The sequence below is a fragment of the Colias eurytheme genome, chromosome 13 (assembly GCF_061535395.1).
Source record: "Colias eurytheme isolate Ceu_HAF_F1 chromosome 13, ilColEury1 Martin Lab GWU primary, whole genome shotgun sequence".
Classification (NCBI taxonomy): domain Eukaryota; kingdom Metazoa; phylum Arthropoda; class Insecta; order Lepidoptera; family Pieridae; genus Colias; species Colias eurytheme.
The window spans coordinates 6,628,426-6,643,716 of NC_142992.1; the positions used below are offsets into that span (position 1 = coordinate 6,628,426).

General features: G+C 36.0%; 1 protein-coding gene across 1 annotated transcript; it reads right to left on the reverse strand.

Moving 5' to 3' along the window:
- Nucleotides 1-1,369: 1,369 nt before the first annotated feature.
- LOC149903433 (uncharacterized) lies at nt 1,370-3,933 on the reverse strand. The gene is made up of 2 exons (XM_090108923.1): nt 3,241-3,933; nt 1,370-1,909 (listed from the first exon to the last, which is right to left on the reverse strand). The coding sequence occupies exons 1-2, from the start codon at nt 3,931-3,933 to the stop codon at nt 1,370-1,372; spliced, it is 1,233 nt and encodes a 410-aa protein (XP_089965049.1).
- Nucleotides 3,934-15,291: the final 11,358 nt, after the last annotated feature.

Sequence of the window (15,291 nt, forward strand, 5' to 3'; positions counted from 1 at the left end):
CGTCGTAAATCTAGAGAATCAAGTCGATCGGTAAGTGCTTGTTTGCCAATAATTCTGACGGCTCTTCGTTGCACGCTATCAAGTGGCAGGAGCTGATATTGTGGTGCCCCGGCCCAGAGATGGGAGCAGTATTCCATATGAGGCCGTATTTGCGCTTTGTAAAGTAGTAATAGATGTTCAGGCCTGAAATACTGCTTCGCTCTATTTAGGACACCCAATTTTTTGGAAGCTAGTGTAAGCTTTGCCTTCCAAATGATAGCGGAACTGAACTCAGAAATATTGACACCAAGAATTCCGATACTAGACTTGATACTAAGGGGAGTGTTCTCAAATAGGGGCGCCGTGATAAATGGTGCTTTTTTAGCTGAAAAAAGACATACTTGTGTCTTGTCAGGGTTAAATCGGACAAGATTTTGTCGACCCCACTCTGAGACTTCTCCAAGGAGAGTCTCAATTTTGGACACAAGTATGTTACGGTACTCTTGGACGTGTTCCAGAGAAATATTAGTGCGGCCGGTATATATAGCATCACCAGTACTGTCATCTGCATAGCAATGAATGTTACTAATTTGTAACATGTCATTGATATGCAGAAGGAACAGTGTGGGTGAGAGTACGCAGCCTTGGGGAACGCCAGCGTTCACAGGTAATAAGTCAGAGCTTGATCCATCGACCAAGACTCGAATACTGCGCGCTGTAAGAAAACTGGCAATCCACTTGCATAATTTCTCTGGAAGTCCATAGGCTGTAACTTTCGAGAGGAGCGCCTGATGCCACACCCGATCGAAGGCTTTTGCAACGTCCAGACCAACCGCTAAAGCTTCCCCCTTGCTCTCAACAGCACTTGCCCATCGGTGAGTTAAGAAGATTAGAAGATCACCAGCCGACCGTCCATGACGAAAACCATACTGTTGGTCACTGATCAGCTGGTTCTCCTCCAGATAACCCAATAGCTGGCTGTTAATGATGTTTTCCATCACTTTGGAGAGCAGGGAGGTAATAGCAATTGGTCTGTAGTTGGTTGGATCCGATTGGTCGCCTTTTTTAGGGATCGGGTGCACTGAGGCAGTCCTCCATGAGGCAGGTACAATGCCGGTGTTATAAAAGTACCGAAACAGCTCTGTAAGAACCGGTGCCAGTTCGGGAGCACATCTTTTCAGCACAATGGCGGGGATACCGTCGGGCCCACTCGACTTATGTGTATCAAGAGAGAAGAGAGCTTTTCGCACAGCATTCTGTCTGAAATGCACATTCGGCATGGAGCTCTTGCACCGCAAGATAGTAGGCGGTACATTTCCTCTGTCATCTAATGTTGAGTTGGATGCAAAGAGAGCACCCAGAAGATCGGCTTTCTCTTTGGAGGAGTGGGCTAAAGTATCATCTTCCCGGCGCAAAGGTGGAAGCGAGGGCTTGCAGAAGTTTCCTTGGACAGTTTCTCGCCTATGCTGCTAATAAACTCCGACTTTGCTGTGGATATTTTCCTCTTGTAGGCCCTGGCAGCAGAGTTGTTCCGTTTTTTGAGAGCACTAGCATTTGGATCCTTATTAGACATTGCTTCTGCCCAGGCATGGAAACACTCTTGCTTCAGGCGAGCAGCCATTTTGCAAGGACGACCATACCAAGGCTGGGACTTACCGCCGACGGGTACTACAGAGTTTGGAATGAAAAGTTCCATTCCCTGCAGCACCACATCTGCAACTGAGTCAGCATAGTCACTTGGATCAGGTGCAAGGCAGACTTGCTTCCAAGGGTAGGATGCAAAAAATTCCCGCATCCCATCCCAATCTGCTGACCTATAGTGCCAAACGCGGCGGCTCCCAAGTGAACGGGGCCGTGATGAACGCAAGATTGGCACTGTACTCCGAATTAAACAGTGATCTGAAGTCCCAAGAGGGGCTTCGACTTTTACCTGATAATTAGCCGGATGGGAGGTCAGCAGAAGGTCTAGTATAGAGGGTGTGTGGTCAGCAATGTCGGGTAGTCTCGTTATTGAAGAGACCAGTTGCGTAAGACCGTAAGCACGGACATATATCAAGATAGACTAAGCGAGTGTATGTACTTCCCGTGTCCAAACTACGATTATGAAACTTACTTGACACTGGCCTACACTCAGTCCGCGCTTGCAGTTCGCCAAGGAAAGACGTGAAGCTGAATAAAGTAAAATGCCGAATTACGCCGTTATAAACTGTAGAAACTCCACAGCTGTGAGTGGCCGAGTTAGCAGAGATGTTTCCTTCCACCGGTAAGTAATTTTCTAATCAGAATATGCACTATTTATTTTAAAATCAAATAAAGAATATCTGTGGAAAACGATCGTGACAAACACGGATACCAAATCATACGAAATGATTCGGAATACATTGCGGCTTTTACTTGGCACGGTAAAGATCGCGTCGTATGATAACAAGCAATGAATAGCGTCTTCTCATTTTTCTGTTCTCATTTTTCTGTCCAATTTTGTGGTTAGTGATGTTCATTTGATGCAACAGTTCTCGATTCTAATCGATTTTATAATCGAACAGATAAATGATAATTTGAAGGAGCAATTTTTCAGAAAAAAAGGCATAGATTTTTTTTGTCATTTAATACGACTTGACCTAGAACTTTTAAGTATTTTAATACAAAGGTACTAAAAATAAATATTATGACATGGACGCCATTAGTTAAAGTGTCATCTTGGGAGTTTTTTAAGAAAACTCCTTATTGCTTAGACTATGTTTGTTTTTTCAGTTTTCCAAGTAACCCGAACATAAAAGGAAAATGGATCGATGCAACGGGACATAAAGATTGATTGATTGACAGTTTCATTACTTTCTTTCGATGGCCTCTCTAGTACGTAGTACATGGTAACTCAATGGGCATATGTAAGAAAAAGCTAAAACACATTAGTTTACTTGTTAGAATATTAAAAGGTTTATAACTTTATTTTATCATCCCTCTGTCTATGGTAATTATCATTTTTCTGTCTTGAATCGATTTAGTAATCGATTACGATTCATTTATTTGACTACCTCTTAGACATAGATCTAGTTTGATCTGATTTCTTTCGATTTACTTCGATGGGATAGGACGATACTAGAATCGCCGCGCGAGTGGCGGCCTAATCGATTTAGCGTAAAATGAAATTAACATCACTAAAAAGCGCTCGTGACGTCATAACGCGTCAAGGTCAGTACAAAAAATATGACACGCTTGGTTTTCATACAGATCGCGGTACTTGCGTTGTCTACTTATATATACATGTCTGTGACCGTAAGCCATCGCGAAGTTGTGTACAGATCTCCCCGCATGATCAGTGGTACGTGAACCCAACCATTGGGTATGATGGGCATTAAAATCGCCTAATATAATTATTTCTGCGGAGGGGATCTGTTCATGTACTGCATCAGCCGTTGTTTGGATGTGCTCGATAAGACGGTCGGTTTCTGCATCACCACTATGTGACCGATACAAACATGCGTAGATGCGGGGATGGTCACCACAGTCCGCACGGAGCCAGATAATTGATAGGTCAGTGCCCTCAAGACCGACAAGGCGACGATAGCTAATATCCTCCCTCACAAACACACACACACCAGCTCGTGGGATGAAAGTGTGCTCCAGTTTGTATCCTGGGTAACAGAGATATGTTGTGTCGGAGAGTGGACGAATTTGTGTCTCTGTCAGAAACAACAATGCCGGCTTTTCTGTCTCTAGGTGGTGATGGACGGGATTCAGGTTAGAATGCAGGCCTCTCACATTGCAGAAGTCTACGGACAATGAAGGTGGCACAGAATTATCTGCTCGTTTGCGCTTGGTGGTATTCTTGAGCGGGATTTTGCCCTCCCCAGAGTACGCAGGGCAGCCCGAGCATGAATGCTCAGGAAGGGATTCTCCAACACTGTGAAGGTTGGTACCCTCCTGAGGTAAAAAGTAATTTAATTCCGCTGCCATGTTGTTCATTAAAAAGAGGTAGGGATAGGATTTATGATGGGAATAAAGGAAATGATAGGTAAAGGAAGGGAATAGGATGGGCCTCCGGATATAGGATATTTATAAAGACGAATAAGAAATGCGATTACTGGAAACGGTATTGATTCGGTATATATTTCCAAGAGCATACTAATTGTTATTGAATACTTCAAAGGGTTTCCCTATTGTTTTATTTGATTTTGAACATCCATCGAAGCGAAAAATTCATCGTAAAGTTGGTGGACATGAAAATTTTAATAAACGGTAAATAAATGAATAAGAGCAGCTCACCTCAAAATCTTTCTATACGAATAGTTGATGAATGGTCGACATCTGTTGTGGCTTTCCACGAAATTAATATCGACCGATGTATACGAGTACGATAGCAAAATCGGTCTCAATTCGTTTCCGCGATTCATTGCTCTGGTGAATCGTATTTGCTCTCCAAAACTAAACAAGTCTAGCTTTTTATTTTATTGGTGAGCTCTCAATTTGTTTTTCACTTTTAGTTTCAACTAGACTCTGCCGTCGGCTCCGCCTGCGTGTTTTTTTTATTCCGAAATTGAAGAGGTCATCAAATGCTATATCTACTTGATATCCATATATCGTTGTCGCATTCGCTCCCATGAATAAAAACGTATTTCTACTAAAGCTGAGTATCTAACTTAATTCATACAAATATGGGCATTATAATATGATGTGTGTAGTTTGTAATGTGAAATAAATTTTGTAAATAAATAATTGTTGTTATTTTATGTAGAGTTTGTTTTTCCCCTTCGATTGATCCGCATTTTACAAGTAGGTATTCCATTTTATACAGACGATGACTCTTTAAACTGTTAATTCTGATAACTGCCAATTAAATACAAAAGCAAAGTTAATAAAAAGGGATATAATAAGAGTTACGGTTCCGTGGAACGGAATTATCTTCTCCGTCATTTTAATTGGAAATCAAGTTCTGAATTTCTGAAGACTTAGGAACTGTGCTATTTTAATTAAGTGTAATTATTACTCCACACTCTGTGGGGAAATTTTCCGCTTATTAGCTATAACTCCGAGGAAGTTACTCATTATACACATTCTCGTGGAGGCTTAGCTTAATATGGGCCTCTTTTTGTGGAAATACTTTATTGATACACTATGATAATTTTTTTTGGCGTCTGTGTAATAGTTAAATAAGAGTGATAAGTATTATAATTTGTAGACTCTATCTTACACATCAGAATACTTTCGTTTCATAACGTAGAGCGGATATGTTTGCTGTATGGTTTGCTGCAGAGAAATATGAGTTTGCTGTTATCGAAAAGATAGTTTTTATTAGTGCAGGAAAATCCTAGATAAAAAATAAATATACTACTACTTATATTAATAAGAAATCACATTATTCAAATAACGATTATTCTCCACTATTCTTTATATTATATGAGAATAATAGCGCAAAGCGCTAAAAAGATAAAGCTTAAAATATATGCCTATAAAAAACTAAAAGCGTCAGCTAGGTCACGGCTAAGGGTCTAGCGAGCACTTTAAAACGAAAACGAACTCGGTAACAGCATCGAATTAATTAAGTGGATTTTAACATGCTTTTGACCCAGTTGGAAACAAATTAATAATTTCATGCGTTTAAAATTGTTGTTCATTAACTTGGAGTATTTTACGTTATTTGCCAGAGGCGTAGCGTTTAAAACATCAGGTTAATAACATTAATGTTTACATGATTATATTATGTACGGGCTAAATTGAAACGAGCCGTAATCACATTTGCATCGTTATTTGCTATTTACTGATCGTCCATATTGATCCATGATTTGTTGTGTTCATTTTTAAATATTTATTAGGCATTTTAATAAGGGGTTTTGTATAAATATTTATTTTGCCAGTATTGCCAGTATTGTATATATTTTGCCCATTTGAAAAGTAATTTAATGAGTAAATCTGAGTTCAAACAGACTGCTTTATCTTTACTGTTTTATTTTACTAAGTTTCAATTTGCTTGAAATTCAGTCTTTGCTTTAAAACAAAGCCAAGACTGAAATTTCATCAGAACTGCAAATTTCTAATAGTAACGCAATTTAATGAATAACGATCGACTAAAATTCCAAACCGCTGAAAAAGTTATAAGTAATGAACTTAAAATTAATCCATACTAATATTATAAATGCGAAAGTAACTCTGTCTGTCTGTCTGTCTGTTACTCAATCACGCCTAAACTACTGAGCCAATTTGCATGAAATTTGGTATGGAGATATTTTGATACCCGAGAAAGGACATAGGCTACCTTTTATTGTGAAATATGTACTACCACGGGCGAAGCCGGGGCGGACCACTAGTATTAAATAATAAATATATTTACAGCGACACAAATGTATGTCATAAGTTGTAATAGGTAGAACAACAGACATCACATGAGTTCAAAACCAAACAATATTGTAATACCTACTATGAGTTATGACCATACCAACTTCGAATTCATAATGAAAGTAATGTATAATTTAAATAACCTAAACATTTTACAGATTATCCTTGATAGTTCTAGATAATGTCACGTAATATATCTGTCATCATACCGTTATAAAATAATATCTGAAAGTTGTTCTCTATCGTCAATCTCGTTAATAATATTAATATCGATAAAATATAATCAAACCCGAAGACGCGTGAAGGTAAACATAGCTAATCCAATTTGTGTTTACCGAAGTTATTCGACGAACTTCCCAAACTTATTTTAGTTATAAGCGTCGCTTCTTTTACTATGCCACTTCTGAGTTGTTTAGCAAAGTTACCGACGTAAACTATCCTTAAGATGACAGTCTTGCATTAATAAAATGCATAAGCAGCAGTGGGAGTTTCAGTTCTCGTACACTTTTTTGAATTTAAATTTATATAGCTAAACTGAATTGTGTTATAGATTTTATAAGAAGTATTGAAAAATTGAGTCCTACTGTCATTGATTGATTCCAACATAAACATTTATTTAATCAAATAATTAATTCATACAGATACTATATATACATATTTTTCCTATTAAACTACATTATAACACAAATTTTAAGCGACTGCAACTTTATATTAGCCCGCTTTTTGTTTCGTAGTTGCTTAAGATTGTGCGCTTATTTAACTGGCGTGTACACTAAAAAGGTCGTTAAAAAGCGATTACTAGTATATGCAAAGCCAATTTTCGAGGAAAGCAATGTAGCGCTATTTTATATTCATTACCCAATACGGTGTTATATCTCTATTGTTCTAGAATTTTCTTTTATCTGTACCTTAGTGCGAAAAGCGCAGAGCAAATAGTGAAAACGTGATTCAAGCTTTACGGATAGCGGGAGCGTGACCTAACTAACGTACATCCGATCCGGTATATGATGGCATCGTATTGAACACGAAGATTGCAATTCGGCTTTGGCCAGTAAACGTCTGACCATATATTTGAACCTATTCAATACGAGCTTTGCTTATTGAACCGTTCATATACTACTCGCCTTCGAGTAACCAGGGCTTAGGAACTCAATAAATTCAAGGGCTCTTCAATGTAAGTACTTAATTTATTCGATCCTGATTGTTGATGATTATTTAATAATGGCGCAAGCAGCTATTTGTAACGTTTTTACCCTTTTAGTTTTTTATTAGGTACATGTTTGGGATTCAAATAATTTCGACAAATACCTAACACTATTTTTAAAATATACTTAAATATACAATATGAAAAATATTATATATGGAATTAGAATAAACTCGTACTTGCCTCCTTTTTAAAAATTCAACATTCTATAATACCCGAAGCAATATAAAAGTTTGAAATTTTCACAACGAAACGAGCTTAATCCTTTGAACTAAAAGCTAAATTTTTAAATAATACTAGCGGCCCTTCGTCGCTTCAGGTATACACAATAATAAACGTTCTAAAAATCCTGAAAATAGGCAGGCCTTCGAATAAAATATTTTTAAGTCTAAAGTGAAACGTTTGAAAATCATAATATACTTAGTAATACTAATTCTCCCCCCGCGGCTTCGCCCGTTTTATCTACTAATAATAAATTATATACTAAAAAGTAAAAACATCTAAAAGCCTTCCTCTTAAATCATTCTAACTATAAAAAAACGCATCATTAACTCTACAGTTGTCGCGTGGTCTACATGTGTAACCCAGTGATACAAAATTGCAAACTTCTATACTCTGTCCATTATATTATTTGCTTTTTGACAGCTTCACGCCTATGTAGGATTGTATTGTCTATGTTAAAATGTCATACAAATAATTATCGTACTTCATTGACAGGTCCCGCCCACTTAAGGCCGCTGCATACGTGACGGGAAAATACCACGGACGGGACGTGAGCGGGACGGGCACGTGATTGCCTCGTTCACAACGGGAACGTGGAGCAAACGCATACGCACCGTGACGTGATTCTGATCTAACGTGCTAGTGTTGTGAACAACGAAAGATGGATTTTTCAATTCAAGAATTGGCTTTAATTGCTATTGCTCTAGATGACGAAGAAGCTACGACCGTCAAGAAAACATTAACATCTTTGTAATCTACATTCTGCAAATAAAGAAATTTGAATTTGAATTTAAACTAAACAATACTGTTTTTGATTTATAAGCTTAAGATGTTTCATTTTTATATTTTTGGTAATAATGCCGCCATAAAACAAAAATATTATGCACTAAAATTATTTTGGCATTTTAAACATAAAATACGTAATTCAGAACACGATGAAGTGTCACAGGAATCATCATAGGTGAAAAGGACTAAGTATAGTTAGGAATACCACAATATATTCATTAAATAACACTTACCGTTTTCACTGTATGACAATTTCACAGCAATTTTACGCCATAAATAATTTTTATAAAAATTATTTATGGCGTAAAATTGCCATATTTTGTATTTAAATATTGTGGGTTCGCTAAATTATACAACGCTGGATAAGAGCGTACACATTCGATCAGTTTTTCGTCGTCCATTTTCGATACTTGGAAGGCGTCACTATTAATCTCTCCGGCACGAACGGAGCGACTGTGCATACGTAGCGAAATCACGGACGGGAAGGGGCACGTGCGGGACGGGACGGGACGGGGACGTGCTAAACATCGTCGGCGACGATATTTTTCCCGTCCACGTTCCCGTCCCGTCGATGTTCCTGTGACATATACGTATTTGGATACATTTTGTATGCAACGATGTTTCCAAAACTTCCCGTCACGTCCCGTCCGGGTAAAATCCCGTCACGTATGCAGCGGCCTTTAGTGATGCCTACACAGAATTATTCAATGATGGGTCGATAGATTAAAATAATCGATAAAAATACTCTGTAAAATATATTTGATACAGAAAAACTCTTCTATTATGTTATATAATTTAAACGTAAAGACAACCAAATTGTAAGATAGAAACCAATAAATAATAAAATTTTAGTTTAGTTTAGTTTTAACATACAATGCATAGATATATGTGGTCTTATTATTACTTATCTTACTAGTATGTTTACGTTGTAATTATTATTTACGTACCTGATTCGATTTATGATAATATTTTGAATTTATAATTGAAATGGTATCACAATCGATAATCTTTTGAACATCACTTCTGGTATCACCCGTCGAGCTGTCAAAAAGCAATTCTTATAGTGGACAGACTATAAAAATCTAATAGCTCCAGTTGTTTCATCCTTCGTGTACAGGCTACTCTAAGTTTAATAATCGCCGCTTGCCGCATGCACTCAGTTCGACGCGGAGAGTCGCGTACGCATGGTTGTGCAACAGGAGCTCTGCAAATGCTCTGCAAACTACGTAAGTTTTTTGTTGTAACTGTTTCATTTATTTTTTATAAATATTATATTGAGATTTTAAAAATAATGTAACAGACTTATAAATTATTCATTTTATAATGTATTTCTTTATATTTGCAGGAAAAAATAGAGTTATTTAGAAAATTATGGACAGCCAGACGAAAGAGACTGATCGAGGCTTGGTTGGGCGAAGACCATTGTCGTGATGATCTTGGTGGCTAGTCAAGTTCAGATAGTAAAGAAGACCATGAAGAGTCGTCTATTGTACTAGTTTTATTTCACAAAGTTTGGAATAACTTTCTCTAGAGTAGATTTGGTTGAAGTGCAGATTTCAGGAATGCTCATTTTACATACTAGATAACAACTATGCGCTTGGCTGATTAGCTGTTACGAACATTTGGAATTAACCATTTCAACAGTTACCTAGGAATTGATATATTCAGGGGATTGGCGAATACAAATGGGCTTATTGAAGAGGTACAGAATGATTTGGGTCCTTAATCCTTGTCTCCGTTTTATTGGTCTCGGAAATAAATTTGTAAACAGAGGCGTATCTAATGATTTGTGTACAACTTAATGAATTTATCATTCCAAATGTTCTGACAGAATAAATACACTCTAAACTATAAACATCGTTGCTATAAATCGTTGCTTTTTTCTACTCATGTGCTATATTGGAATAAATAAATTCATTGGAATAAAGCAAGTAGGTCTTTCATAAATTGTTTATGTTTTCAATTTGAAGATTACCATTATTTTACATAAATGTTGTATATTCAATTGCGCTTTAAAATGAATACGTTAGTAGATTGTCCAATTTCTCAACTAGTACCTCGTGACACAGGCGATGTACACAGCACTTCACGATTTACTTGTATGCAATTACTGAGCATTCCAAAGTGTATCACAAACCATCATGTTAACTGCATAACTTAATTACTCACAGATCTATGTAGGTGAATTGTTCCGCTCATTTACAGCTTCCAGCAGATAGCTTGCATTATACAATTCAAGGTATTCGTGAATTCAGGCCGACCGTGGCACAGTATATTTAATGTTCCAGATTGCTAGGTATGTTGTCAACGGACTATTTACTAGACTATTTATGCTGAATTCTTTGAATGAGGATTTTTAAATTCACTCAGTGTTAAATTAACTTAAAGTTTTTTATTTGCTTTCTAGGTTAAAATTTTTAAATAGTCTAGATTCATTTTTTGTTCATAATTAGAACTTAACGTTTACATTTTATTTGTTAAGAATGCATCTTTAGTTAGTTATTTATAATACAAATAACTCAATGGTTGAAATGCATTTTTCCAAGTAGGTATATGCTGATTATAAATCTGCACAAACCAACGCACTCACAATAATCTTCTGCCTCAACAAAGAGTCGTCATACGTCAAGTCCCCGTAACACAAGGAGCGTATCGTAAAACATTATACATATATTTCGTTCGGATATCGGAACACGCTGCTAACAAAAGCTCAACTCTTATTGTGCTCTTTGCATTCAGATCAAACCAGCTGAAAACCTGTTAAAATTCATACACGGTTGATGGCTACGATTGATTCTGTTTTTCGGTTATTTTAATGTTTTACTTGTATTTTATCGTCTGAGTGTTTGTGTTCATGTCAATTTTGGTTGTTTTTGATTGATTGATTGATTGATTTATCGTCACTCTATGTGTGTCATTCCATTATCCATAGATGTTTTATTAATTAATAACCAACAAAAACTAATATATAAACAATAACGAATTCAATTAATGGTTAAAGATATTAGCTCGGATCGTTAAGCATAAGAATTAATTGTTCTTGGAATATGGAAGTGCCTTGTCACTAAAGCACGAGCGTGACCTATTTCCAGACAAACTAGGTCACGCTGCGGTGAGCTGTATGTCTGTTCATTTCCCACTGCGGAAACACGAGCATCAGACTATATAATTGAACATTAATTAAATTGTAACTTCATTTCATTAAAATCTTTATAAAATACAACGAGAAATAAGAATACAAGTACGTATTACGAAAGTTCAACAAAAACACGTTTAATTAGAATTTGCAATTTATATTAGATGATACTTTCAGATAAATCTTTAATATTCGTTACAGAAAGGAAATTAAATACACTTTTCCGGATCCAAGCCTTTCTCTTCAATCTTTTTTATACGTTCAAAAATTGTAAGTGTATTTAAAAATTTAAAATGTTCTTTGTCAATAAAATATGCTTTAGAACGATTTTTTGTGGTATGAGAGACGGGGCTTGAGACTTGACAGGGCGCCTGTCTGGTGTAGTATTCCTTTCAAGTTAGTAATATGAAATATATTAAATTCTAAGTGAATTCCCGGCCTCCTAGCAAAGTATGAAGCGCCCGTTTTTGCTTTGATCATTTTCTTCGGATAGTGAGCAAGTTTCCATGTTTTGCCAGAAATATTGTGACCGAGATGTTATTCAAACACATTCTTTGTTTAACAAATAATAAAGAAAATGAATTCCAATACTTTAATATTTTATATTAATTGTAAGGTGATAATGTATCTAATGTTCAAGTGTACCTTCCCATTAAACACTTCTATATTAATTAATGCCAATAATTTCAAAGCGTAATTAATTGTTGGTAACATAATTGTTTGTTCTGAACAATGGAAGAGCTTTCTATTATAATTATATCGGCATATTTGTAATTCAGTGTTACTTAATATTTCTACCAACCCTATAATGTTTAGTGGCTGTTACTTGTTACCAACATAAAGCATTTTAGTCTAATATACCTAATTTTTATCACTGGTCGAGGAAAGTTTACAATATAAACGATCGCTTCATTTAGCTCGACTCTTGTCCAGCGCTTTAATTAAAATTTTCTTTAGTTTTTCTTAGCTCCAGGGTTCATACATCAAAGTCAGTGTAGTTACTTTGATGCATAAAGAAAGGCGTTAAACAGGAAATTTATAATGATAAATCGTTGGATTATCGCCTTATACAGGGTGTCCCACTTTCGGTATACTAAGCGCAAAGGGACTTGTAGTTTTGCATACGCTGAGTACGTAAAAAATAATTATAAAATTCCAGACGCATTTTTTTTTAAATAGAGGAATTCTTAAAATTCCATGTGTACACCCCCAACAAGCAAACCGCCCAACTTTGCCACCCGCATGTGATCTATCGTTTAAGATTATGTTTTCATAGACAAAATACTCACATTAGCGAAGCGGTATATGCCGGCTGCGCGAAGCTAGAGACGAATATATGGATTTTAAGGAAAAATTTAGCAAAAAATTTTTCGCGTAATTTTGTTATTTAAGTATTTTTTATGTGATCAGTGTATGCAAAACTACAAGTCCCTTCGCGCTTAGTATACCGAAAGCGGGACACCCTGTATAGCATTTAATGAATTAGTTTTTAAACCAACGCACATTATAATATTATGCTTTTAAAATAAGAGTGTTGTGTTTTAAAGAGTTTAATGACATACATTCTATCTAATACATAGTTTAAATCATCGTTAAAAAAAGGATGCGACAGTGAAAATCTAACAATGAATCAATACCAGGAATTGAAGTTAAAATTAAAATGTAGTTACTTGTTATAATCAAATTGTATGGTGTACTTACCTATATAAATGTCGGTCGTAAATGATACATCGATACGACGTAATTAATAATGATTGCCCTAAGTGAGCTTTTCCTTCTTATTAAATTTCTTCCATAAGGTACCTACCTATTTCTACAACCAAGCAGGTAACATTCTTTTATATTTTATTTTTAAAGTAGTTACCATCCAAATTAGTTCGTCTTTATTTTTTTCATTAAAAAGCCGTAAAAGTTTACGGTCGTCGGAAAATAACTTAAGCAATAAGCGTTGACTGCTCCTTAAGAACCTGAAGCCAAGGGAAAAAGGGTCGTTCGCGCCTGATTGTAATTAGTTCCAGGTCGGCGGTACATCAAAGTGGAGAGTTTCTTTCATTTAATTGACCATGAAGTATGGGCTAAAAACGTAACATAGAAATTCTGCTATGAGCACTGAGCGTATTATTACGTTTTCTTTCTTCAATATTAATAATCATAATAAATACTTATATTAATGATGTTGCTGTAGGGTATAGCATTATCCTGTATATTTTTCATACTGACGCATTTAACGTGTCTATAAAAATAAGGGAAAGTATTTGAGTTGTGTAAATTTAGGGATTACTTGGGCATTGCGCGCCATGAAATCTTTACGGACATTAACAGGATTGTTCCTCAACAGCTGCCCAACCCTTAGTGAATAGTTAAAGTTAATGAAGGCGAGCAAACGTTGCCTACTTTTGAACTTCATATTGTTTCCGGAGTTCACTGTTTCTATTTCATAGCTCCTGTTTATTGGAGTTCTTCCAGATTGCGATTGTGGCCTGGGTAAAGTGGAAAAGAAATCGCATAAATGCTCAGCGTAACTTCTATTCGTATTAAAGTGGCTCTGGATAGTATAAAGGTAGGTAAACCATTTGCTTATAATGCTTTTCTCGTGTACTATAATTGTGCCCTGCTTTGTTTCGTAGGGCACTCGAAACAGCAGCTCTCTATAATTCAACTTCACTTATTGGTAATGTAGCACTTTTTCAATCCCTTTCTGTTTTCTTTCTAAAATGTCAAATAATGAGATATTTGGAGAGAATTCCATAAATAAAGGATAGATGTTGGATAGATGTATCGATGAGTCAAGTGTCAAATGTCAGAGTGAATTAAATATGTTTTCTCGTAAGTTACGTTTATTTATAGAGATACCCTCGAGAGCATTTGGTATGTGCATTTATTTTCACACTGTTTCAGTCTAACAACCCAATTACCTATGATTTTGATCTAAGAAATAATATCAAAGCGTGGGTTTGACGGAAAGGTCGTAGTTCAAACTGGTGTCTTACAGGCGTGGGATTAAGATGAAATGTTAATTCTAGGAGCGAGGATAGATGATATTTACTTTTGTAAATGTTACTTTAGAAGTTATTGCTTTCTTAACTATATCGATCATTGAATATGCCACAATTGTATTGTGGCTTATAATGTAAAGGAAAATGTAGAGTATAAAACTCACATGGATAAACTTGTAACATCTAAATAAAATTCAGTAATAACGAGTTTCATTAAGCTAACGTCGATGATTATCAGTTTCCCTTCCATTACCGAAAATCATCTAAAAAAAATTGCTGATGTACCCATCATAAAAGTTAACCATCAAGTGTGAGAATCTGACCGTAATAAAAAATAATCCCTTCACAAATAGCGCAGTCAAATTTTAATCAATAAAGAAAATCTCTTCCTCGCGAAAATTTAATGAAATTCAAGACCTCGGTTTGAATGTTCTACACAAATTAGACTGTACGGAATTGAGGGTACGTATGTCTTATTATGTACGATATTGCATTTGCATCTAGCTTGTCTATGGAGTATGGATACGACCGCAGCGGTATATATGGTATGGGTATATACTCTATCCGCTCCATTTAAACAAGCAGTCTAGTAAATTAAATTCGTGTAATCCGCTCAGGCCTTGCTCACCTTGTTAGTC

What these genes read in the sequence shown, in the direction of transcription:
- LOC149903433 (XM_090108923.1), bottom strand. Translation starts at nt 3,933, where the DNA reads ATGGCAGCGGAATTAAATTACTTTTTACCTCAGGAGGGTACCAACCTT. An exon ending in TGGCTTACGGTCACAGACAT is followed by an intron (nt 1,910 to 3,240) that starts GTATATATAAGT and finishes GCTAATTATCAG; the next exon opens with GTAAAAGTCGAAGCCCCTCT.